We start from the raw sequence: 27,774 nt of genomic DNA, 5'->3' as shown, positions 1-27,774 counted from the left end.
AGTGTGCAGCGTGAGGTAGAGTGTTCAGCGTGATGTAGAGTGTTCAGAGTGAGGTAGAGTGTTCAGCGTGATGTAGAGTGTTCAGCGTGATGTAGTGTGTTCAGCGTAAGGCAGAGTGTTCAGCATGAGGCAGAGTGTTCAGCGTAAGGCAGAGTGTTCAGCGTGAGGTAGAGTGTTCAGCGTGATGTAGAGTGTTCAGCGTGAGGTAGAGTGTTCAGCGTGATGTAGAGTGTGTAGCGTAAGGCAGAGTGTTCAGAGTGAGGCAGAGTGTTCAGCGTGATGTAGAGTGTGCAGCGTGATGTAGAGTGTTCAGCATGAGGCAGAGTGTTCAGCGTGATGTAGAGCGTTCAGCGTGATGCAGAGTGTTCAGCGTGAGGTAGAGTGTTCAGCGTGAGGTAGAGTGTTCAGCGTGAGGTAGAGTGTTCAGCGTGAGGTAGAGTGTTCAGCGTGATGTAGTGTTCAGCGTGAGGTAGAGTGTTCAGCGTGAGGTAGAGTGTTCAGCGTGAGGTAGAGTGTGCAGCGTGAGGCAGAGTGCAGAGTGTTCAGTGTGAGACAGAGTGTGCAGCGTGAGGCAGAGTGCAGAGTGTGCAGCGTGAGGCAGAGTGTGTAAAGTGAGGCAGAGTGTTCAGCGTGAGGCAGAGTGTGTAAAGTGAGGCAGAGTGTTCAGCGTGAGGCAGAGTGTGTAAAGTGAGGCAGAGTGTGCAGCGTGAGGCAGAGTGTTCAGCGTGAGGCAGTGTGTAAAGTGAGGCAGAGTGTTCAGCGTGAGGTAGAGTGCAGAGTGTGCAGCGTGAGGCAGAGTGGTGAAAATATCAACCACTAGGTCATCAAAATGACTGTGTTTAGTTACTCTTTAAAGATTTCCATCTGTATGACTGCATTCATTTGCCAATAATGGGGGAAATTAAATTAAATCAACTAATAGATTAGTCGACAAAATCTATTAGTAACTCAGAATGTCTTTGAGGACATTGCTGCAGTGATCTGGGCCCTGATAGCTGTGTCTCCCTCACCTTGCTGCAGTGATCTGGGCCCTGACAGCTGTGTGTTCCTCACCTTGCTGCAGTGATCTGGGCCCTAACAGCTGTGTGTTCCTCACCTTGTTGCAGTGATCTGGGCCCTAACAGCTGTGTGTTCCTCACCTTGCTGCAGTGATCTGGGCCCTGATAGCTGTGTGTTCCTCACCTTGCTGCAGTGATCTGGGCCCTAACAGCTGTGTGTTCCTCACCTTGCTGCAGTGATCTGGGCCCAGATAGCTGTGTGTTCCTCACCTTGCTGCAGTGATCTGGGCCCTGATAGCTGTGTGTTCCTCACCTTGCTGCAGTGATCTGGGCCCTAACAGCTGTGTGTTCCTCACCTTGCTGCAGTGATCTGGGCCCTAACAGCTGTGTGTTCCTCACCTTGCTGCAGTGATCTGGGCCCTGATAGCTGTGTGTTCCTCACCTTGCTGCAGTGATCTGGGCCCTGATAGCTGTGTGTTCCTCACCTTGCTGCAGTGATCTGGGCCCTAACAGCTGTGTGTTCCTCACCTTGCTGCAGTGATCTGGGCCCTGATAGCTGTGTGTCCCTCACCTTGCTGCAGTGATCTGGGCCCTGATAGCTGTGTGTTCCTCACCTTGCTGCAGTGATCTGGGCCCTGATAGCTGTGTGTTCCTCACCTTGCTGCAGTGATCTGGGCCCTGATAGCTGTGTGTTCCTCACCTTGCTGCAGTGATCTGGGTCCTAATAGCTGTGTGTTCCTCACCTTGCTGCAGTGATCTGGGCCCTAACAGCTGTGTCTTCCTCACCTTGTTGCAGTGATCTGGGCCCTGACAGCTGTGTGTCCCTCACCTTGCTGCAGTGATCTGGGCCCGTAGCCTTCGCGTCTCACATGTGGAGCAGGGGAATCTGCCAGATCATGATGGTAGCAGCCGTGTCCTCGTGACGGGACTGCTTGGTCTTCCTGTTGACCCTGCGGTGGCCCAGGCCGCCGGACACCACCAGCAGCGAGCTGACGTCCACCTTGCTGGCCTTGCGGCCCTTCTGCTGGTGGGCGGGGTCGTGCAGCAGGTCGTACAGGGCCCCGTCCTCCGGCCCGTGCTCCAGGGAGCCCTGCGACGGAGCCAGGGAGCCACAGGACGAGACGGAGAGCGAGTCCTGGAGAGCCATGGTGGTGCAGCCCGCCTCCCCCAGCCAGACGCCCCGACCTGGGGGAGGAGCGGGGTCCGGGGAGGTGGGGGTCTTGTCCCCGTCTTCGGCCTCCGTCGGCTGGGTCTGGGCGGGGGGGTTGGCGGGCGGGGGGCTGCCAGAGGGCCGGTTGCACACAGCCGCAGCCATGGTGAGGAATTTAACTGGTCCGTTGTAGGCATGGAAGGAGACCATCCCCCGACCTAGGAGCAGGGACAGTCACGTCAGCACGTATTCACTCATCACATTGTCTCTTGTTTGCTATGCCTAAAAATGGCATTTATTTGTGATTTTTTTTATCGTATTCGTTGCATCCTCGCAAAAACCCACCCGCTTCAAGGACAGCTGCTTCCCAACCGCCATTCGGACCCTGAACTCCCTTGGCCCCCCTCTCCCCCCCCCCCCCCCCCCTTACACCAACCAAGCTCCTGACCTGATGGACTAGACTCTTCCGTGTGTTATGTTGTGCTGTGTCGTGCTCTGCTGTATTTATGTATTTATTGTGTCATGTTGTGCTGTATTATGTATCTATTGTTGAGAAGGGGGGGGGGGGGGGGGGTAAATGTATCCATGTTCCAGTTTGTACTGTATATTCAGAGCTTCAATACACTCTGTACCGATCACAAATACCACCAACCTGGTTGTGTGGCAATAAAGGTATCTTGTATCTTGTATCTTGTACAGCAGTTTGGGTAGACATGACAAGTCTGATTTCACAAACTTAAATCACGTACTACATATAATCTGTGCTATTTCCGCTCTCCTGTAACAGGTGAGTCTTACCATAACAACTAACATGGTTCCAACGTGGTTATTTTGGCTGCCTGGCTGCAGTTATACAGCTGGCCAAGTGACAAAACCTGACCTTCTGGTGGTATCTAATACACCATTCTATATGTGGAAGCAGTCAGATCTGTGTGTCTAGACAGAGGCATGTTGGAAACGGAATGTCAGCGACTGCTTCATTTGTAGCCACGTTAAGATATCATCTCAGCCCCAATAGTAAGAACATTTTCAAATAGTAGCCAAAGTTGAAACAGATCAATAGTCTCATTAATATAAACCAGTAAATTTGATGGTAGAAATACACCTTTTGTAGAATTCCACATGTAGTAGTAGTAGTAGTTAATTTAGTCATCACACACAATACAATGTGCACAATCATTCAACAATCTTTGATTTGGCAGTGACTGAAAAGGTACAGGCTGAAGCATAATGCTTATACATGCCTGTCCTATATTCTTAACAAATTAAGACTCTAAAACAGATCAGCATTGTTCCACAAGTTAACCCCAACAATAGAAATACATCTCCTTTTAATCCCTTTCTTAGCTTTTTGAACAGTAAATGTACAAACTTTTCTCAAATCACATTTTCTTTCATGTATTGAAAAAAAAACCTTTGCAGTAACTTTGCTTTAGCTCTGTACATTATTTGCACAATTTTATAATTTGTGTGGTCATAGTAACCAGCCTTATAAAGGCTCCGAATGGCCCGCTTTTGCAGTAAGACTATTGGATTTACAGTCTCCCTGGGGTACTCCACAGGTGACCTTCCTAAATCCTGACACAGTGTCATTCATTTGCACACATTGCTCTGTTTTCCAAGTAGCTCTTCAGCCAAGAGTTAGCTATACCTCGTATCCCACACCTCTCCAATTTCTCACTAATATGCATGTTATTTATTTATTTGCTATCCGTGAATTTGTGGTGAAAAAGCTCTATGCCAGCTTGGGTGCTCAAGTAGCCTATTGATTGATTTTATTTTGACAATATATAAATAAACACGTGACAGAAGCACAGTCTGGAATACTGCCAAGGACAGACACAAAAAAGCTCAGGGCTTATTTCCATTGTGGTCCTTGTAGGGGGGAGGGGAACAAAGTGTTCAGACATGCATCATACAGACATCGTGAAGACACATGACATCACATCACATAGACATAACAGAGACATAAAAACATGTAAAAGTGGTGTGATATCATCATGTTAACCTATACAGTTGCACAGGTAAGACGTGACATTATTTTAACCTATACAGTTGCACAGGTAAGACGTGACATTATTTGAACCTATACCGTTGCACAGGTAAGACGTGACATTATTTTAACCTATACAGTTGCACAGGTAAGACGTGACATTATTTTAACCTATACAGTTGCACAGGTAAGATGTGACATTATTTTAACCTATACAGTTGCACAGGTAAGACGTGACATTATTTTAACCTATACAGTTGTACAGGTAAGGTGTGACATTATTTTAACCTATACAGTTGCACAGGTAAGGTGTGACATTGCTTTAATATAAGTATAATATAATAATAATAATAATAATAATAATAATAATAATAATAATAATAATAATAATAATAATAATAATAATAATAATAATAATAATAATAATAATAATAATAATAATAATAATAATACTTATACTACTTATAATACTATAATATAAGTACTAGTACATAAATTCTGCACTATTTAGCAAATGTCCAAATGGTCTGTGTTAGAATAACAGCTCCAAGCATGGGCCTCCTTCAGGCATGTATAATTACTGTGGCCAATTAACCCCAGTTGAGTTTTCTGGTACAATTCACAAGTCATGACTGTAATAACATGGTCATGATTATAAAAGTCCAAGGTATTTCCTTCAAGCTGTGGAACAGACTTCCCCAATTACCTCGCCTTTTCAAACCTACTGTAAGTAATTAAACAGACGTGCTGTGTGTGTAATCTATCTGCTTGATAGGCTTGATAGGCCGGGGGTGTTGTTTTGAGTCTTACCTGTGACCTTGGGGATGCCCTGTAGCCTGGGCACCGAGAGAGCCACCGTCACCCCCAGGTTGGTGCCCACTAGCAGCAGGCCGTGGCACACCAGCAGGCTGCTCACTGACACCCGCTGGTTCCCTACGGAGACAACAAGCACAGGACAGGGTTTGTAGACCTGCTAACATTGAGTGAAAACACAATATCTTGGCTCAACATGGCTTCACACTTGGAAGGATTCCCTGGGTCTAGCATGGACATTTGGACCTCACGGGGGATACAATTGTGGCCGAGTACACTTGTGTCTCCTAGACCGGCTAATGGGCCACTTCATCAGGCAGGGGGGGAAGGGGGAGGGAGGGACATCGCTGTAGCGGTAGACGTTTAACGGCTACTTGTCTCCAGGGCAACCTCGAGAGGAGCAGCTCTTTTCTAAATGTCTCTTCCATCACATGAAAGGGCGCCATTATGGTCGGCTCGGAGTCAAACAAACAAACACAATGTGTTACGCAATAGAATGGGTGAAGCGTAATGCAGTAATTAAATAGCGGCTCTGCCTCTATTCAGGACGCACGGAGCGGAGGCTCGGTCGGGACAGTCTGCTCTGTACCGTCTCCTCCTTCCTGATCCAAGAAGCACTGCACTATGAAACGCCACGTTGGACGGTAAAACAGGGCCGATTGTTACGTTAGCGGCACCTTTCAGCAGCAACAGCAATGAATTCAGCCACACTGTGTGACAGTCTTGTGTTTAGTGACTTATTATAATGGAGCTTGGCTCTCGTCTCAGGCCGTCCCAACTCATTAGCTCAACCGTGGGAATGAACGCCGCCGCGCAGGTTAGGCAGGTAGAGGCGAACACATCTGACGACCGCAGCAACAGCAGCGCCGTGGGAGGCCCGGGGCATTCAGCCATCATGACTCACTGGTGCGCCAGAAGCTCCACTTGAAGTTGCCTCCCTTCAAAGAATCCCCTGGAGCTCTGGGAACAATCACCGCTGATCTCTTAGCATGACCCTTTCACCGGAGCTGACCCCTGGCATGGGGCCGCACACATGCCACTCCTCAGCTCATACTTCCAGGTCGAGCAGCCAGCCAGGCAAAGCAGCCAGGTAATCCTTTCCCAGGTCCAGCCTGAGACTACACCACTGGCCCCTGAGCAGCAGCCCACATGTGCTAATAATGAGGGCCCAGCCTTAGCAGAAACATACAGACTGCTGGTCGGGGGCCTTGCTCAACTTCCTCCTTTCACAATATTTGGAGTTCCTCCACCCAGAGGGTGAACTAAAATAAACCCAGAGAGAACGTCAACACGGGCCAGAGCTCTGGCCCTGATCCCACAACCAGAGGCCCCTTCTTTGATCTGCACTTAGTCCCGACAACCGAGCACAGGAGAGAGAGGCGCTTATCTCAAACATCACACCGATACAATATCAACCATTCCATCAGACTGGGAATAACTCCGGCGTCAGCACTATAATGTGAGTTGTCATCACGGTCACACCGAGCTCTGTGGCTGGACACCAGGTGGGAATCCTAGTACCTTCACACTTGTTTTCCCCCCAAAGCCACTGGGCGTCTCTCACGCCTTGAGAGACTACAATACCTGTCTCACTGTTCTGCTTATGGGGAAACAAGTCTAAATCCCTGATTCCAACCTCTAACCCCTTTCCCACTGAAGAACGGATCAAGAAAATAGATGGGTGTACCGACAACATCTCAGGAGGACTTATCACAGGTTGAGTCTAGCAGAGTGGAGCTATAATTGATCCCATCCTCTTCTCTACCTATAGGGTTAGATGACTCAATATTCAGAGTATGATCCATGTTGTTGTTGGTCCCCCCCCCTCTCCCCCCAATTAGGCTACACATGGCTGGCTATTTAGGTCACAGCAGAGCAGACAAAAGCCACCCTGACTCTCCTCTCTGCTGTCCAGCAGCACTGCAGACGACCCCGGTCCTCAGTCCTCTGGAGAATACAGCACCACGGACAGGGAGGCATGATGAGGCAATGAGTCCTAGTCCACATTTCTCAAGGCGATGGATTGGGATGATTTGAAATTAGTTCAGATGAGGACAGTGTAGAGAGAGAAAGCAATGTGCTTTTTAACTGCATAGACCATAGAAGTAGAATTATTCTATTATCTGGTATCTAGACCTAATATCACTAAATCGACTAAGGCTTAAGTTACAAATATTCTAGGTGTGGCTGTGTGCTGTGCAGGTGACTATTGTTGGATCACATCAAAAGGACTCGGTGTCAAATCCCAGGCTTAGGAATTCCTCTCTGCAATAAGGGGATTTGGCATGAATTGCTCCAACATGCGTGAACACGAGGAGGGATAACCACACCTACTTTAAGGGGCACCTACTACATTTCAACAGCGCATTCACGGTGCCATTTAAGCCGAGGTGAACACCCTGCCTGGTCATTCCCTTTATGATGATATCAAGTCACCCTTCCCCTTGCCGGAACTTAGTATTATATAATTAAACTAGAATGGGTGCTCGGCATGCTATAGTTGGTAATAAATCATTCCCCCCAATGGATGAAGGACGTATGGCATGTACACATACGTTTCATGTCGTCTGTTGTGGCCTTTTCAGGATGTGTGAGTCACACAAGTGCTTTCATGCAGTTTGTGGTTTTCATTGAGATTGAGTTGTTTCCACTAGAAAACACCAGTGTTTACGTCAGGTAGTCCACAATTTGAAACCAAAGCTCTGACTGCCCAACCAGAAGTCTGCAAATCATTTTATGATTTCTCACTAGCTGGTTATGACATACAATTAATGCTGTGTGTTCATTAACATCAATGGTGAAATCCTTTAGACACTATATATATCGTGCTGCTTTACAATTTGTAACAAACAGCTCATCCCTCACACACATCACTGTGTATTGTATGAATTGTCAGATCAGTCATCGCTGGCCATACATTGGTATGTTTGTATACAAAGCCATCCTGGAGCAGCTACCAACTTACATAAACACTTTACTCATTCAACCGAGAGGTGGACGTTACATTCGGAGATCACAAAAGTATATCTCATATCATGTCCCCGCTGTCAGAACTGAATATGAGAAACATGCGTTCAGCTATGCTGCTCCATTCTCCTGGAACCTATTATGAAAACATTTGAAGCTAGAGTCCCTCATTGGAATTGATCTTTTTAAAGAAGAAATAGGACACCCTCTTGCCATGGAGTGATTCTGTTTTTAATATTGTTTGTTTTCATTGAAATATGAAGACATTTTCTTTTTTGATCCACATTTTCTCCTCTTTTTCTATTTTTCTCCCATCCCAATTCCATTGTGCCAATTCTCCCCTCCCCTGTCTTGAACGTTGCTCGCATATGCCCCCCACTGGTCGGTTGTAGGGAGGATAGAAGCCTTGCATCACGTGTCTCCTCCGATACACACCTGCCAGCGTGGACTCTCATTGGCGAGGTGTAACGTGTGGGAGGCTCACACTACCCCCGCCACTTCCTGTCTCTGCTGTGCAGGCATCCCCAACCGACCTGTAGGAGTCGCTGTCCACAACGTCCAGATTACCACCCATCGACTTCCACCCGCTAACTCTGCCAATTGAGTTAGTATGACGGCCGGCCCAAGCCGGAGGCAACGCCGACAGCCGGAGTCGAACCCGGTGTCTCTTGCGTTGGTGACGAGCGCAATGTCCGCGGCGCCACCCAGCTGCCCCATATGAAGACATTTTCAAGATTTGTGAGTATTTCTTTTTATTCTATACAGTATGTGACAATTTTCTGTATTCTGCTTTCTTCCAGGGCCCTCTTGAACAAGAGGTGGACATATCAATGTGACTACGCTGGTAAAATAAAGGATGAAAAAGAAAGAAACAAAAAGAAAGTCTCAAGCGCAAATCATGTTATGATTTCCTCAAAATGCAACTAAGTGACTGAAACACTAGTTGGTTATAAGGTATAATTAGCACAGATTCCAATGGTGGACTTTACCACTCAGTTGCTGATAAAATTGTGAACATAGAGGCACATTTTGGCTGCCGTCGGCCATTTAAAAAACAATATTATTATATTTTAAAATATCTATTAAAGCCTGATTCTGAGCAGTTTTAAGCACTCTCATTGATTAAATACAACACAGTGTCTTGCCGCCTCACACCTCTGTCTTAATAAACTGCTGCTATTGGACCAGAGAACGATGATGCCATGTGACTTTTATCTCTTCTGATTCAATAAACCTGTGCTATTGGACCAGAGAACGATGATGCCATGTGACTTTTATCTCTTCTGTCTTAATAAACCAGTGCTATTGGACCAGAGAACAACGATGACATGTGACTTTTATCTCTTCCGTCTCAATAAACCGGTGCTATTAGACCAGCGAACGGCACAGTAAGAGACCGCTATGTACCTCTAATACACCGATTGCAGGCAGTCCCTTGTACCCAAGCAGTTTCACTGGCAATTCACTTAATGTCAAGGGTTTCTGCAGAAAAGGCACATTCTCTGCCTCACTCACACTATTCCACAGCAGCTGCCAGTGATAAGTGCCAGGGCGGCACATTCTAGACGAGGACACATTATACAAGAGGCCAGAGAGTGAGTGGCGGGGAGGCGGGCATTAAAAACATCCCCCATGAATCGAAACCTGAAGTTGCTCTAACAGCCACACAGCCTGGCAAGTACAGGCCTTCAGTTTAGCAAGTCTGGCAAGATGGATTACAAAGAGGGGGGGGGGGGGGGGGGGGTGATTTAGCTGGAAAAGGTTAGGAGAGAGAGAGGGAAATAGCTGTGGACTGTCATGCAAAAGGAAAAGGCCAGTGACCTGGTGCTGTTATCTGCTGGCCAGGTCTGGAAGAGGAAGTGAGCTCTTAGTGGCTGGGCCTGGAGGAGGGAGGCTTTCATGTGGGGTGGTCTCTCCCAGAAAATACTTCCTGTGTGGTTGCATGGATCCTATTAGCTAATATAGCCACCAAGGTCCCAAAGCAGGCTGGCGTTATCATTCACATCTGGCTGAGAAACATGCTTACTCTAAAGCAGAGTTGCCCAAATTAGGACCTGCTGGCCAAATTTAACAACATAATGTTTAGCCCTTCAAAGCATTCAAGATAATCATTAGATATTCTATTTGGGCTAGTTTGATGCAATTCAACTATTTGGTACTTTGGAACAAACGTACCTATACAAGCTACAAACACACTGACATTTGACATAAGATACTGTTATTTACCTGTTACGTTTCATTTATTAAATGATTAACGTCCAGTTACATTATGTGGCCCACGGCCCGCCCCCTGTTACATGTAGGCCTGGGCACCCCTGCGAACACTGGGTACGGAGAGAGACTCAAGGTCTCCCCGTGGCATTTCCTAAGAAACCCTCTGGTTTGTAAATTCCGTGACTCAATGATATAATCCATTATTGTCCACACAGTGAATGGAATATGTTTGACTTCCTGCCACACTGAGCTACAAACACCAGGCTGCTTTTTGCTGTGGTGTGGTTTGTTTGTTCTACTAACAGCGTGTTTGCCCTTCATAGCTATACCTCTGACCCAAAACGCTGTAATCTCCTACTGAGGCTAAAGTAACTAAGTTTAGCTATAGCAGCTATAAAACCATCTCCCGAGAGCTATTTACATAACAACTGGTATCCGACCGATTAATAAAAGTGCTCTTTACTTTAGCATGCATCTGATGAAAACAACAACTCTTGTTCCCACCCACATGCTCCAGAGTTGTTGTTTTGGCCAGATATCTCTTTGATGACTTTCCAAATGGTTATTAGCTCGTGGCAATAACAGAGCAGCAGCACGCTGGGAGAACGGTCCCTGTGCTCACCGTCTGGTAACAACTGGACTCGTGGCAGCATCGTTAATAAAACTGTTTAAACAACACAGTATAAACAACACAGAGTGCAATCACTGCAACAACAGCTGAACGCAACACACACGCACATTTTACACACCGGTGCATACTCAAACACACCGGAGGGAAAATCCACCCTAAAACAGAACGTATATTGTACTATTCCAATGATCTAGGACAGTTCAGTCAATATCAATAGACATATTACAGACCTAAGGTGGAAATCAGAGCATCAAGACTTGAATTTGTGACGTCATCAAGTGACACTTTTTAGGAGTTGGTCCGTTGACTATGAATTAGCGATGGACCTTGTGGGCTCACAGAATCCTTGGTTGAGCTATTACATTCACATGAGTTTAATTTAAATGTAGGACGTATCCCAGTAAAACCCCCATGGGGTACCGTCACATTGTCCTGGGAGTTGACCCACTATTCACTGTCTATGGAGCGGCTCCAGGATATGTCTCTCGATGACATCACCGCTAGAGTCTCGCCTCTCTGGCGTTCAGCTCAACGGGAGACGTGTTCATTTTTCGCACATTGAAAACGGAGCTGTACAATATTGTCAAAACAACAGGTACAATTCTATTTTAGGGTCGACTTTCCCTTTGAGCTACAGCTGTCACCATACAAACACATACACTCTGTCAACCTCAAATCAAAAGCTCAGTGGGACAAAATAGCATCGAAATAGCAATACTGTACAGTGCTGCCTCAGGGGGAAGGCAAGTCATTTGTCACAGGCTATTTCCATAAATCGTCATGACAACATTATGAGGAGCCTGCTGGAAAGACGCAGCCTTAGACCAACATGGCTGTCTGCGTTACTCAGCCTGGACACAGAGACAGAAAGCAGCAGCAGTCTGAATAGACCCCCCAAAAAAACTCCCGTGATCTGATCAAAGTGGTGTGTGTGTAGTACGTGTGCATGTGTGTGTGCATGTTGTGCTTACTGTTGAGTATATGTGTGTATAAGTGTGTGTGTGTGTGTGTGCGTGTGTGTACTGTATATCGTTAGCCTCATACGATAATTGCCTACGAATTATTTTGGCCAAATTGAGATTTCTGCCTAACTGTACTCTCCTCACACTGCTGCATCGCCCTGGCTTAGTGTCCTCAGCCAACCAGAACGCTTGTTACGTAAAAAAATCACCATCTGCCTAACTCACTCATGTGACTTGTGCATTTTAACGTTACATACACAGACGGCGATCGCATGACTTAGGCAAGTAAAACAACTGCCTAGTGTATGTACGTAAGAGGAAAAAATGCCTAAGTCACGACATATTTGGTTTAAAAGTCACCTTATTTTGTTACGCAATAGTTGTTGTGTTTTTGTATTTTTGCAAACTTCTTGATACACCTTGTGGAACTTATTTTCAAAATATAAATTAAAAACTCTTACTGGAAAATAGTTTTTTTCTTCTTTTCCAAAAATCTTGAAAAATGACTTTATCGTATGAGGCTAACGATATGTTTGTGTGTGTGTGTATGCTGTGTGTGTATGTCCAGGCCTGCCTCAGAGCAGAGGAAGAGGAAGATAAGATTACCGTGGTTCTAGTGTGAGTCAGAAGATTACAAGTCTCAACGCAGCTGGCTGCTCCGCTGGCTCCGCTGTCAGACTGACGGAAGTCACGGAAAACACCTGATTTAATTTGGACATCGTGGTCTTTGGACGTTTGGCTCGAGGCCTGACAGCCATAGTGTCCTTGCCACACACACACACACACACACACACACATACAAGATAACAACTCGACTATCTCAGAGTGACGGAATGACGCGAGAGTGAAGCGAACACACGTCATTCACTCGTCGAGTTAAAATGCCTTTTCACGCTGTGTTTGGGAACACGTGCATATATGCAAAAATCCAACCTTTGGATTAAGAGGGCTTAGCGGTGCAGATGTTGAAACGCTGATGCCAGCGCTGAGCTGCTCACAGAGGATCCAGGGATATGTTTCCAGAAGAGCCCGTGCCAGTCGTGAGGTCACCAGCCGTGAGGTCACCAGCCGTGAGGTCACCACCCTACGAGGTTCACACTCAGTCCCCTGAACGCTCTCCCAGACAAACTAAAAGCACTGGGATGTTCTGGCCTATTCCTATTTACCGTAATTTTTTACTTATAATTGTACTATATCTATTGTGCTATATCTAATTTAGTTTATATCCCATATAATTGTATTCAACCTCTTATATACAGTCGTACAGCCCTGGCCTATATTTTATTTCATTAATATATTTATTATATTGTGCTTAACTTAGCTCATATTTCATTAAATTTTACTCCACCACTTTATTGTATTATCTGTCCGTTAATGTCGCACCAGTAACGTCCAAAGCAAAATTCCTTGTATGTGAAAAGTATACTTGGCAATAAAGACCTTTCTGATTCTGATTCTAATATATTGTTCTTTTGACATGAAAAAACGTTTTGGACTGCAGAGAAAAGCCCGCGTTGAAGCGCCACCGCTTGCCCCTCACCTGCTAGTTGTCATCGGCCCACTTAATAAGACCCACTAGACATGCGTCCACTCAACACGTCGTGACCCCCCCGCTCTAAAGAGGACACGTGTACTGTCTCCCACTCAACACGTCGTGACCCCCCCGCTCTAAAGAGGACACGTGTACTGTCTCCCACTCAACACGTCGTGACCCCCCCCGCTCTAAAGAGGACACGTGTACTGTCTCCCACTCAACACGTCGTGACCCCCCCGCTCTAAAGAGGACACGTGTACTGTCTCCCACTCAACACGTCGTGACCCCCCCGCTCTAAAGAGGACACATGTACTGTCTCCCACTCAACACGTCGTGACCCCCCCGCTCTAAAGAGGACACGTGTACTGTCTCCCACTCAACACGTCGTGACCCCCCCGCTCTAAAGAGGACACGTGTACTGTCTCCCACTCAACACGTCGTGACCCCCCCGCTCTAAAGAGGACACGTGTACTGTCTCCCACTCAACACGTCGTGACCCCCCCGCTCTAAAGAGGACACGTGTACTGTCTCCCACTCAACACGTCGTGACCCCCCCGCTCTAAAGAGGACACGTGTACTGTCTCCCACTCAACACGTCGTGACCCCCCCGCTCTAAAGAGGACACGTGTACTGTCTCCCACTCAACACGTCGTGACCCCCCCGCTCTAAAGAGGACACGTGTACTGTCTCCCACTCAACACGTCGTGACCCCCCCGCTCTAAAGAGGACACGTGTACTGTCTCCCACTCAACACGTCGTGACCCCCCCGCTCTAAAGAGGACACGTGTACTGTCTCCCACTCAACACGTCGTGACCCCCCCGCTCTAAAGAGGACACGTGTACTGTCTCCCACTCAACACGTCGTGACCCCCCCGCTCTAAAGAGGACACGTGTACTGTCTCCCACTCAACACGTCGTGACCCCCCCCGCTCTAAAGAGGACACGTGTACTGTCTCCCACTCAACACGTCGTGACCCCCCCGCTCTAAAGAGGACACGTGTACTGTCTCCCACTCAACACGTCGTGACCCCCCCGCTCTAAAGAGGACACGTGTACTGTCTCCCACTCAGTACCACCAGTCTGCACTGGGAACCGTCTCCGGGGGCCTATAACTCAGCCGCGCTGCAGGTATCGTCATGTAGCCGATGATACACATCCTGGGTGTCTCTGTAACAGCTTGTTCTCTTGACCCTGATCCCATCCATCACCAGTAGGATGGGGATGAGGTAAGAAACGAGACCTTGAGAAACGATACTCGCCTCATAAGTGCTCCTTTTGGAGGGTGACGTAAGAGAAGAGGTTCCCATACAACACGCATCAGGTACCCAGAGTGTAATGTTCCAAATAGCGTGTTTTCCATCTACAGATCAAAGCCCTTGGAGAATGTACGTGAATATACCCCCACGAAAGGAAGAAAATCACGGATTAGGGCTTTAAATCCAATATTGCCTACGTCACAGAGTTCCCGGCTCCGTGTCGAATCAAAACAATAAACTACACTATGAATAGAGACGAGATGACAGGTTCCTATAGCACTTTGTTTGAGTTAGGAGCTTTTGAAACCAGGATGAGCGCATGAAAAAGCTGCCATAACAAAAACACAGTGGGGTAATGTCAGCTAATTACAGACAGGCGCCCACGTCGGACGGCTCTTTGAAACTGTATGAGGTCATCATGGGTGATGAGCTGTGTCATAGGCCTCGGGCAGAGGTGTGTATTTGAATAGGAATATATTTGATCACAGAGTCTTTGAATATCAAAAGAAAAGAAAAGAATGCTCATGCTTCGCTGTTCTCCCAGGTCAACAATCCGCCGTTCGAAAGGTTTCAATCTCAGCGAGAGGCATAAGGATCGTATTACTGAGTGCCATCGAAGGGGCAGGCAGGAAGAACAGAGTGGGCTGTTGGAGGTCTGAGTTGGTGAGAAGAACACAACATCACCGTTACTCGTAAACATTGGTGGACTGGACACGGCGGCATGGGCATATCCTGAAGGTGAGGTTGACCTCCGACTACCTGTCCACTCAACCATATAGAATATGGTGCTCTGGGTTTACAGTGTTGGCAGTCATGTTACTACTGCAGACACATGTACAGTATTACAAGGCAAGGTTATGAAGAAAACTCAATAACTTATCATTTCCGATATATAATACCAGGCATTGAAAAAACTTCAATAATAATAATAATGTTGAGTAGTAACGTTGAGAGAGTGTTATAAAGTCTACATACTGGATAATTGTTATGAGATTTATTACAAACTGAGGATCTCGTACTCACCATTGTGTATTATATTCAAAAGTGAACTGGACTTCCTTATGTGCCCGTCGGCTCAGTCATTGGTATGTTTTGATTTACAAGGCCATTCTTGGTATGGTTCCGATTTATTTATCGTCTCTCTTTTAAATTTGAATGGTGGAAATTACAATCTCCGTTCGAAGGATTTTCTGCACTTTGCTGTTCCCAATGTCCGAACAGAAATGGGAAAGAAAGCTTTTAGGTTTTCCGCACCTACTGCATGGAACAATCTCCAGTCCGATCTGAAGATCCAAAGCTTGGTAACACTGAATGTATTTAAGGCTACGGTGAAGCCTATTGTAACCACGTTTCCTGTGTGCAAATGTTTTATCTGACCATTTTGTAACGTTACTTTTATCTGTAATGTCTATGTGTATATGATCTTAGTCCTGGTTAAGGTGTTCATATGTCTTCATATCCTGATCATGAATAGCTTCGTATACATTAGGAATATTGCAAATATTAGCAAGGAAACACAACTTCCAGAGACAACATAAGCCAACAGTGAAGGGGATACGGTATGCCTCAGTACCCCGGCTAGTACCAGCAATATATATATATATTATATATATATATATATATTAATCTAGATTAATCTAGATTAAAATGGCTAAAAAAAGGGCGGTTAGGTGGCCGAGCGGAGATTGCGTTGTGAGCTGGATTCGCCTGTTCGAATCCAGCTCACAGCTCCGGGGTTGTCACCAGCTTGGCTGGCCGTCTGCACTAATACAATTGGCTGTATTAGAGGGTGGGAGAAGCTGGCGGGGTGGGTCCGGGTCGTTGTAAACAGCGACTCCTACAGTTCGGTCGGGGCGCCTGCTAAGCGCGGATAGGACTTGAGGGGGATAGTGTGGTCCTCCCACACGCTACGCCCTCTCGATGAGAATCCGCGCTGCCAGGTGAAAAGAAGCGGTGATTGGCTGGACGTGTGTCGGAGGAAGCACGTGGTAGCCTCCACTCTCCCAGATGATCTGACTGTGGGGGGTAAGTGCGCAGCGACCAGGAAGGGACTGGGAATTGGCATACGACTAACATTGGGATGGGAGAAAATCGGAGGAAAATGGAGGGGGAAAAAGATATATATAAAAAAAAAAAAAATGGCTAAAAAAAAACTGCCGAAGGCATTCAAAATATGTGTGTTCTACCCAAATAATGACCAGAAGTAAGTCCTTACTTTTTCTTTCCTCCTTATGTTTCTCAGGCCAGGTGGCCCATTACACCATGAGCCCATCTCCCGTTTCCAAAATGCATTACAGACTGTTTGAAAAAGCTGTTTTGCTATGATAATTGGTAATGAAATCAAAATAATGTTCAATAAGATGTACTTGTGTTTAATAAGTTGTTTTATTCAGAAGTTAACACAAATAAATAATATTACCAGTACAGTACAGTATCTAGCACACTCTCAGGAGCAAAACAGAAAGAATCATTTCAAACTTGAACTATGTGACATGGCTTGAATCAACTTGCTCAGTGGCCAATGGTGTCAACTGTGGTTGTACTGGGCAGCTCCCAGGTGTGAATGGAACTGTGTGAATGTGAAGCAGGGCGTTCCTGAAAAAGAGCATCTGTGCTCAGCGAACCTACCCTGTGTAAATAAAGGTAAAAAAAAAAAATTGTTTTTTAGATTAATGCGTTAATTATATTATCGCACGATACTAGTATAGCGTTAACGCAGCACGTTAACGCCGTTAACGGCCCAGCTCTAATATATATAGAGGTGGGCATAGATTAATTTTTTTTAATCTAGATTAATCTATCTGCAATCCTGGATTTAATCTAGATTAATCTAGATTAAAATGGCTCAATTTCTTTTAAATAAATCTGCCGAAGGCATTCAAAATATGTGTGTTCTACCCAAATAATGACCAGAAGTAAGTCCTAAGTCCTCAGTTATACTACATGCCATGGAACAGTATGCAGACACCTAATGGTCTGGGGCTGCTTTCCATGATTCCAGTGACGCATACAATGACATTCTAAACATTTCTGTGCTTCCCCTTTTGGAAAGAGGGGTTGGACAAGCGGGTTTCCACAATACTTCCGGGCCATATATCGTGTTCAGGTTCATCAGTTATCATTGTGTAGATACGAGCTTCCATTGTAAACACAGTCTCACCTGCCAGGATGTTGTGTACGGGCGTGGCGATGTTGATGTCCTGCAGGTGCTCCAGGGTCTCCGTGTGGAAGAGGCGCAGTGTGGAGCCCGAGCTGAAGGCGATCCAGATGCCCACCCCGGCCACCACCATGTGGGACACCACCATGCCCTCCTCCTGGTGGGCCTCCAGCTGTCTCTGGGTGGGGACACAATGGAGGAGAGTCAGGGAGGGTGTTACATACAGTACAGATAACTGTAAGTTCCTTCAGGCTGGTGGACAGCCTGGAAGAGGAGGTCTTTCATGTCATAAATGCCTTTATTTTCCCAAGTAATCTTCATATGGAAAGAATGACATGATAACCTCATGATTGCAACTCAAATGGCGGTCAACAGTCAGAGAGGTGCAACAACCAGCACTTGACCTGTAAACCCGCCCTCCAGCCTGAATACTGAGAACACCAAGAGGCCACCAAGCTTCTGTCATTACCTAGTCCTAGCCTAGTCAGATATCTCATTATAATATACCATGCAGTGACCAAGCGTCTGTCATTACCTAGTCCTAGCATAGTCAGATATCTCATTATAATATACCATGCAGAGGTGACCAAGCTTCTGTCATTACCTAGTCCTAGCCTAGTCAGATATCTCATTATAATATACCATGCAGAGGTGACCAAGCTTCTGTCATTACCTTGTCCTAGCCTAGTCAGATATCTCATTATAATATACCATGCAGATGTGACCAAGCTTCTGTCATTACCTAGTCCTAGCCTAGTCAGATATCTCATTATAATATACCATGCAGAGGTGACCAAGCTTCTGTCATTACCTTGTCCTAGCCTAGTCAGATATCTCATTATAATATACCATGCAGATGTGACCAAGCTTCTGTCATTACCTAACATAGTCAGGTTGATCTCCATTGTCAATCAAGTTGTACATGTTTTAATTGATTGTTTTGCTTACTTGTGTGTGTGATTTTATGCCTGTTTTTTTGTTGTTGTTGCTTAACTCTGCATGTACACTTGACATGACTGTAAACGAGGGAAACCTCAGTTGCCTTTCGAGTTTAAATAAAGGTTTGAAATGAAACGAAATCTCATTATAATATACCGTGCTGCAGATAGAGGTAATCCATCACTACCTATAGCATAGTCAGATATCTCCTCAGTCGCCACCTTGGTCCTGACCCACACACACCAATGGCTAAAACCTTGACCCCGTTCTGTGGCCGTTGATCTTTGACCGATATGACCGCCGCTGACTGAAGTCAATGGGTTAAACCCATTGTAAACATCCCGGTGCTTATACAGTGTGAGCGGAGGAGCGCCAGGTCAGGAGGACTGCTCTCTACCCTTCCCAGGCTGTGTGTAGCAGCCATACTACACACCCACACTAAGCCAGATAAGAGCCCACTGACACGGCTTATGAGGACCACGGCTTCCCCGTTGACCACGTCAGACTGTCCACACTGCTGCAGCCGTTCACTGTCAACAGCTGTTATTATGTCTGAGAGCCGCTGCTGTGCTTCTCCACCCAAAACAAACGAGTCACAGCGACACAAGAGGTGACCTTCAACCAGACGCAACTGTTCTGTTGGCCGAATGCTTTAACCCTTTCACTACCACACTACCAAACGGTTAACCCTTTCACTGCGACAATACAGAAGGTTAACCCGTTCACTGCCACGCGACAAAAGGGTTAACCCTTTGACAACCACACTACAGAAGGTTAACACTTTCACTACCACACTACAGACGGGGGGTAACCCTTTCACTACCACACTACAGACGGTTAACCGTCTGTCGTGTGGTAGTGAAAGTGTTAACCTTCTGTAGTGTGGTAGTGAAAGGGTTAAAGATGTTCTATGTGGTTGGTGATTTTAATACAGTAGCACTAGTCATAATGTTTACCTCTATTTGATCAACGTTGGAGTTGTTAATCCCAATTTAAATGGGTTTCATACAAGCCACGGTCACAAAACACCCTGTTTAGCTCTTGGATTTCCCTTGTCTTCAGTTGACTGTGGAATCTGTGGATATGTGTTTCAGAGAGCTGCTATGTTCTGAGTCGCCTTCTGTTCCCAGTCCAACATGGAGGCAGGGGCACTACTCCACCACCACCAGTGACATCATCTCACCACACACCCCTGCTGGTGTAGGTGGAGTTGTATTTGGCCAAGGAGAGTCCATACTGTACTACCTTACCTCTCTTTCTCTCACCTTTTCTCTCCCTAGGGAAATGTATGACTGTAGTGGTATCTAGCTAACCATCTCTCTCTCTCTCTCTCTCTCTCTCTCTCTCTCTCTCTCTCTCTCTCTCTCTCTCTCTCTCTCTCTCTCTCTCTCTCTCTGTCTCTCTCTGTAATGGTACTGTATCTATATATATCTCTCTCTGTAGTGCGGTACTGTAGCTCTCTCTGTAGTGGTACTGTATCTATCTCTCTCTCTCTATCTCTCTGTAGTGGTACTGTATCTATCTCTCTCTCTCTATATATCTCTCTGTAGTGGTACTGTATCTATCTCTCTCTCTATCTCTCTCTCTCTGTAGTGGTACTGTATCTATCTCTCTCTCTCTATCTCTCTGTAGTGGTACTGTATCTATCTCTCTCTCTCTCTCTATCTCTCTGTAGTGGTACTGTATCTATCTCTCTCTCTATCTCTCTCTCTCTGTAGTGGTCCTGTATCTATCTCTCTCTCTCTATCTCTCTGTAGTGGTACTGTATCTATCTCTCTCTCTCTCTCTATCTCTCTGTAGTGGTACTGTATCTATCTCTCTCTCTCTCTCTATCTCTCTGTAGTGGTACTGTATCTATCTCTCTCTCTCTCTCTATCTCTCTGTAGTGGTACTGTATCTATCTCTCTCTATATCTCTCTCTCTCTGTAGTGGTCCTGTATCTATCTCTCTCTCTCTATCTCTCTGTAGTGGTACTGTATCTATCTCTCTCTCTCTCTCTATCTCTCTGTAGTGGTACTGTATCTATCTCTCTCTCTATCTCTCTCTCTCTGTAGTGGTACTGTATCTCTCTCTCTCTCTATCTCTCTCTCTCTGTAGTGGTACTGTATCTCTCTCTCTCTCTATCTCTCTCTCTCTGTAGTGGTCCTGTATCTCTCTCTCTCTCTCTGTAGTGGTACTGTATCTCTCTCTCTCTCTCTCTCTCTCTCTCTCTCTCTCTCTCTCTCTCTCTCTCTCTCTCTCTCTCTCTCTCTCTGTAGTGGTACTGTATCTATCTCCCCCCTCTCTCTGTAGTGGTATTGTGTATCTCTCTTTCTCTCTCTCTCTCTCCCTCTCTCTGTAGTGGTATTGTGTCTCTCTCTATCTCTCTCTCTCTCTCTCTCTCTCTCTCTCTCTCTCTCTCTCTCTCTCTCTCTCTCGTTCTCTCTCTCTCTCTCTCTCCCTCTCTCTCTCCCTCTCTCTGTAGTGGTATTGTGTATCTCTCTCTCTTTCTCTCTCTCTCTTTCTCTCTCTCTCTCTCTCTCTCTCTCTTTAGTGGTACTGTATCTATCTCTCTCTCTCTCTCTCTCTCTCTCTCTCTCTCTCTCTCTCTCTCTCTCTCTCTCTCTCTCTCTGTAGTGGTACTGTATCTATCTCCCCCCTCTCTCTGTAGTGGTATTGTGTATCTCTCTTTCTCTCTCTCTCTCCCTCTCTCTGTAGTGGTATTGTCTCTCTCTCTCTCTCTCTCTCTCTCTCTCTCTTTCTCTCTCTCTCTCCCTCTCTCTGTAGTGGTATTGTGTATCTCTCTCTCTCTCTCTCTCTCTCTTTAGTGGTAATGTATCTAGCTCTCCCTCTCTCAATTTCAATTAAATTCAATTCAAAGGGGCTTTATTAACATGGGAAACATACGTTTACATTGCCAAAGCCAAACAAAACAAAGCAAAACAATCAAACAGAGAATCAAACATTCTCTCTGTAGTGGTACTGCATCTAGCTCCCCCCCCCCCCCCCCCTCTCTCTTTCTTTTTCTTTTCTCCTGTCCAGCAGTCAACATCCAAGGCCCACTGTGCAATAAGCCACCCGCCGAGACAGAGAGGGAGAGAAAGAAAGAAATAGAGAGAAAGAAAGACAGAAAAAGGAAGAGAGAGAAAATTTTTTGTATCTCTCTCTCTCTTGCTCTCTCTGTAGTGGTACTGCATCTAGCTCTCCCCCCCTCTCTCATGGTACTGTATATAGCTCTCTCTCTCTCTCTCTCTCTCTCTCTCTCTCTCGTGGTACTGTGTCTAGCTCTCTCTCTCTCTCTCTGTAGTGGTACTGTATCTAACTCTCTCTCTCTCTCTCTTTCATCCAAGGCCTACTGTGCAATAAGCCACCCACAGAGACAGAGAGGAAGAGAAAGAAAGAAAGAAAGAAAGAAAGAAAGGAAGAGAAAGAGAAATAAAGAGGGAAAGAAATAGAGAAAAAGAAATAAAGAAAAAGGAAGAGAGAAGAAAAGAGAGAAAGATAGAAAGAAAAAGGAAGAGAGAGAAAGAAAGATAAAGAGAGAGAAGCAGGTGGTCTATAATGAGCTTAATGAGGCTAACCAGATTATGAGTGGGTGCGTGTGTCAGGGGGGGGAGCAGGAGCGTTACTATTCCTGCTCACGGCAGGTGCTGCCGTTCCCCACCGGGCCAGAATGGAGAGACCGCCAGGAAACATCATCAACAACAGGAGACGGGTGGAAGGAGCCCAGGGAAAGAGAGGGGAAAAGAGAGAAAGAGAGACCGCTCCCCGGGTCTGCTAGAGGCCCAATAATGCCATTAGTGGCCATAGCAAGCAGAGCTCACAGAGTGGTTGGGCCATTCAGAATTAGTAACCAAGATACTGATATAACATGGCCCAGTGCGCACACCATATTAAATCTTTACATTAGTGCCCGGTTGGAAAACTTTGTTGGAGCCACAATTAAAAAAGAATGAACCACATTGTAAACCTTGTTTTTCAAAGATATTATATATAAAAAAGCTGTATTATTATTATTATTATTATTATTAGTAGTAGTAGTAGTAGTAGTATTTCAGATATGTCTTTGGATAACGGATATATTGAAGATATCATGTCCAGTGAAGGGCACAGAAATGGGTATAGATACACGTTCTCACAATCTGTTGTAATTCCACTTTATATCCCTTAGACATAGGAAACAAGTGTTTCTAATGTAACCTTTTCCCATGCTAGCCTCTGGGAGCGACCGCCGTCATATTTGCACGCGTCTCCTACCTAAAATAAAGTCCCAATGCGGCCCTCTCTCCCCACAGCTCCCAGCCCTCAGCGCCGTGTCTTTAAGAGTAGAGCCTGACGCTAGGCAGCGGTGTCTGGGAGAGACGGTGGTGTGGGATGGTAGAACGCCACCACCACCGTCATTATAATGGATTCTGCAGAGATGTCGGCTATGCCCAGAGTATGTCACGAATGCCGCGGCTCCCACGCCTCTGCAGCTGTACAGAGGAAACGCTGGAGATGAGTTATGGATGGAGGATAAGCTTAGTGACAGTCAACCATTAACCAACGGCGGCTCGTAAAACCCGATATAGTTAACTCGTATGTCTTATGTCTACTCTATTGTTTTAATGAGGATTTGACCCAATGCTTTTAGCAGACACAAATAATATATATATATTTTTTTAAACGCTTCAATGAACGGCTCGTCTCTGATGTTTTTATTGAGTCCAGATATTCCCATAAACTTTGGAAACAGATAGAGAGGATGTTTAACTTTCTCATTATCTTTTACAAACTGGCTCATGTCCTGTTGGATTTAGACACAAACGGATGTCAGATGCACAGATGACGCGTTAGGAGAGATACACCGACGTGCTATATGGTAGGGGTGGGCGGCATGGCCTAATAATAATAAAACATGTTTTAGGAGCAGTGCAAGACATAACTATGAGCACTCTTTTAGTGCGACTATACATGTTAATCATGTTGTATATCACGTTCACTTCTCGTTTGAGAGGGAGAGATGTGTGTGTGTGTGTGTGTGTGTGTGTGTGTGCGCGCGCGTGCGCTCTTGTTGAAATCAGACAGAGCAGTCAGCCAGTGTGTGTGTCCCTCTCTCTTTCCAGTATGTGTGTCTGTGTGTCTCTCTCTTTCCAGTATGTGTGTGTGTGTGTCTCTCTCTCTCTTTCCAGTATGTGTGTGTGTCTCTCTCTCTCTTTCTTTCTTTCCAGTATGTGTGTCTGTGTGTCTCTCTCTCTCTCCTTCCAGTATGTGTGTCTGTGTCTCTCTCTATTTCCAGTATGTGTGTGTGTCTCTCTCTCTCTCTCTCTCTCTCTCTCTCTCTCTCTCTCTCTCTCTCTCTCCTTGCTTCACTTGTAGTGGCATTAAAACACATTGTTCCTTTCCCCCCACTTTCTCATTGTCTTTTACACCACTGGTTCATTTCCTGTTGGATATAAACTGGGTCAGATGCACAGATAACGTGTTGTTCCAAGTGGTCTTAATATCCTGTGAAAATATTTCCCTCGTATTTTTATTTGGTTACCAAGTAAAAGTGGCTGTTTTTGCCACTGAAACAAAAATGTTGAAGTTCTGAAATCCCACGAGGTGTGTGTGTGTTTACCTTGCAATGCAGCTGGATTTGCGAGATGTGAGATGAGGTGTGTGTGTGTGTGTGTGTGTGTGTGTGTGTGTGTGTGTGTGTGTGTGTGTGTGTGTGTGTGTGTGTGTGTGTGTGCGCGCGCGTGCGCGCGCCGGTGCATGTGTGTGTGTGAACCAGGAAATAAAACGAGGACTGGAGTAACACTTGTTGCGTTGGAATACAGCCACCTTAGTGTCATCTAAAAGATATTTGTACGCTGTCAAATGTCATGATGACATTTTACCCGGTGGTGATGATCTAACATTGGAATATCGCCCTGGAGTGAAATAGAAATAGAGTGCATTTCCTTCAGATGGGTTCCTTCCTTCCATTCTTTATTCCTATTAAAGGTCTTGTGGGAGTTGTTCCCTCGTCTTCGCTGTGAAGGTCAGACTGGGAAGCCGTCGGAGACATGCAGCCGTGATGAAGGGCTGCTACACCGACGAGACGTACCTCCACGGAGTGAGTGTGGCTGCTGATGATGAAGACCTGCCCCCCGGAGGCGGCCCAGACGTGCCCCTCCACCGCCATCAGGGCCTTGACCGGCAGGACCCCCAGCTTCAGCACCTCGGGACTGTCGGAGCTCCACGACCCATCTGCAACAACACCAGAACACAGGACAGCCGGGTCAGTACGGGGCTAGGGATGGGATATTGGCTTTTTTACCGATACCGATATATCGATATTGTCCAACTCTTAATTTCCGATGCCGATATCAACCAATACCGATATATGCAGGGTTCCCCCCCCCCAAAAATTGAATAATTTCAGGTAATTAACATTACATATCTCTTGTTGTGGAATTAACACAACATTATGCATACTTTTGACAATAAATAAAATCAGAATTTGTTCTTACTTGCTTGCCTGGGTAAATAAAGGATATAGAAATGTAAAAAAAATAAATAAAAATGTGAATCTTTTTTGAAAACCGATACCGATATTTTCCGATATCACATTTTAATGCCGATATCGGCCGATAATATCGGTAGGCCGATAATATCGGACATCCCTATACGGGGCATATTATTGAGTTCAGTGAGGGTGAATATTGTGAGAGGAGAATTGGAAGAATGCGCCAATATGAGAATTTTGAGACATAGATCATATTAATATAAGTTCACATAGCTAGGAAACAATGCTAAACACTCAAAAAGGCCATTTATAAGATAGTTCCCCTTTAAGCTTTGATTGTACAGCACTTTGGTTGGCTCTTGTGCTTTTAAATGTGCTATATAAATAAATTACTTGACTTGACTTGACTTTTTCCAAAGAAAATAAATATCAGGTCCTTCTGTGCCACAGACGGTAGTCCCAAAATGTTGATTATCAGGACAATTGAGACTAATTAGTAGGTGATGCCGAGAAAAAGGCAAACTTCTCTGAGCGGCTCGTGGCTCATCTGGGGAGCGTTAAGCAGCAGAATCCTTAACCTACAGTTCAAATAAATTGCGTTGGAATACATTTAAATGTAATTAAATATTCTTTAAATATTTTTGCTGTTTTAATAAAAAACCGCTGTGTGTTTATTACAGCCTCATGATTATAATTCTATATAAAATATATATTTTTTTAAACAATATAATTAAATGATGAAATAGTTATTAACTGAAAAAAGAGCTCTAGTATCGGTATCGGTAGATATCCAAATTCAGGTGCCGGTATTGGAACTGAAATAAGTGGATCAGTGCATCTCTAATTATAGATACTCTATTTATCCACTGGGAGTCTGGTTAGCAAACAGCAGCTGATGTACACACGACACATGACGAGATGAGACAGATTGGAGTGGAGCTTCACTACACAACCTCTCTGTAGTGTTCTATCATGTATCATCGGTACCGGGATGTAGCTGATACATGATAGTATGATAGTATGATCTTGATATAGATCCGTTTTACCCCAGTGGTTACATTCACCAATGAAAACAAACCTTTTACTGCCACAAGATACAGTGAATACAATTAAAAACCCACATTGCCTGTTGTCTAGAGTTAGTCCTTGTATCAAGAGTTCAGTCAATCAACTAGAGAATGAAAACGTCTGGTTTACATTTGGATCACCGATTGGGCCTTTAAAACAGAACAGTTGAGTGACAGTTCAGTTCTTCTACCGGTGCGTTCTATCATGTATTACTAGGGATGGGTACCGAATTCGGTACTTTTAAAGGTACTTACCGAAACATGTCGGTACTACCGAGTATCGATTCACGTGAGATACCATTAAAAAAAAAAAAAAAAAAAAAAAAAAAAAATGTTTTTAACTTTTTTATTTTATTTTTTTAACTTTTTTATTTTCATGTCAACGTTCACACGCACAATATACGCTTACCTAGGATTTGACTTGATTCAACAACAAAGCAGTCGGGGCAATGGCAAGCCGAAAACGGTCGAAAATGTGGTTATTTGAAGTTTGATTTTAATTTTAATTTAATTTTTTTTACAACTGAGGTAGGTAAATTACATTTTTAGAGACTAAAGTACAGAAAAAAGGTACCATTGGGTACCGGTATCGATTCACAGGTACCGGTACCGTATCGGTTCAAATGTGAACGGTACCCATCCCTATGTTATTATACCATGGCCTGTAATACTCGATTCTGATTGGCTGAAGGGGGGTTGATTCATTTCCGATATACCGCATGGCTGGAGCCCCATCACAGTTAAAAAAAAATGTATTAATGCGCTTGTCTGGCAACCACCACCCTCTTGCACCCGCGGTTTAGCTGGTCTACGTTAAGCAGGCAGATGATATATGATGTACAGTATTTATTTAGTTTGACATAATGACAAAGTGTCAAAGCTTAGCAACATGCCTCTTGGGTAAACAATAGCGGTGTTATCGGCTTGACTGTCAGAAATGGGGACCTGTGTTGCTGGCTGTTTGCTGATCCCAGACATGAGTACCTTTGTGCAAATGAATGTGGGTGGATGACACATAACCTGAAAACATGTTGCTGGTGGTTAGATAATGCTGTAAGTAAGATTATTGTTACTGATCTTCATTTTCGCCAGAGGTTGCATTAATTTGGGTTGCTACTAAACGTATATGTTCGAATATCGATGATCAAAACTATTTCAAGTTAGAATGTTTCTTGATTTGGGGACAATGAGATGTCCAGCCTATACTGAGCTACATTAGACATGCAACCCCTAGTTCAGTTTATACTGAGTTACACTAGACATGCAACCCCTAGTTCAGTTTATACTGAGTTACACTAGACATTCAACCCCTAGTTCAGTTTATACCGAGTTACACTAGACATGCAACCACTAGTTCAGTTTATACTGAGTTACACTAGACATTCAACCCCTAGTTCAGTTTATACTGAGTTACACTAGACATTCAACCCCTAGTTCAGTTTATACTGAGTTACACTAGACATTCAACCCCTAGTTCAGTTTATACTGAGTTACACTAGACATTCAAATGGAGCTACACCTAATTCTCATAATAATGGTTGTTTTCTCAGCCTTCACTGTGAATATAAATGGGCTGTGAGGCATTAGTAATCTCTGGGCTCTCTATCCCACACGCCCCTCCTACACACTCTTCTCTGCA

The 27,774-nt window shown here is 45.1% G+C and overlaps 1 protein-coding gene across 1 annotated transcript in view; it reads right to left on the bottom strand.

Moving 5' to 3' along the window:
• Positions 1 to 27,774, bottom strand: part of arhgef10 (Rho guanine nucleotide exchange factor (GEF) 10) — a 171,146-nt gene that overhangs the window by 2,637 nt on the left and 140,735 nt on the right. Inside the window, exons 26-29 of the mRNA XM_084311130.1 lie at positions 24,667 to 24,809; positions 17,679 to 17,853; positions 4,952 to 5,074; positions 1,828 to 2,366 (exon numbers count right to left, since the gene is read on the bottom strand). Coding sequence (XP_084167256.1) covers positions 1,864 to 2,366; positions 4,952 to 5,074; positions 17,679 to 17,853; positions 24,667 to 24,809 — 944 coding nt within the window. The 3' untranslated portion in view covers positions 1,828 to 1,863. The remainder of the gene's footprint in view (positions 1 to 1,827; positions 2,367 to 4,951; positions 5,075 to 17,678; positions 17,854 to 24,666; positions 24,810 to 27,774) is intronic.

The sequence above is a fragment of the Notolepis coatsorum genome (genome assembly GCF_963971535.1).
Source record: "Notolepis coatsorum genome assembly, chromosome: 3".
NCBI classification, from domain to species: domain Eukaryota; kingdom Metazoa; phylum Chordata; class Actinopteri; order Aulopiformes; family Paralepididae; genus Notolepis; species Notolepis coatsorum.
This window is presented reverse-complemented; position numbering and strand designations above follow the sequence as displayed.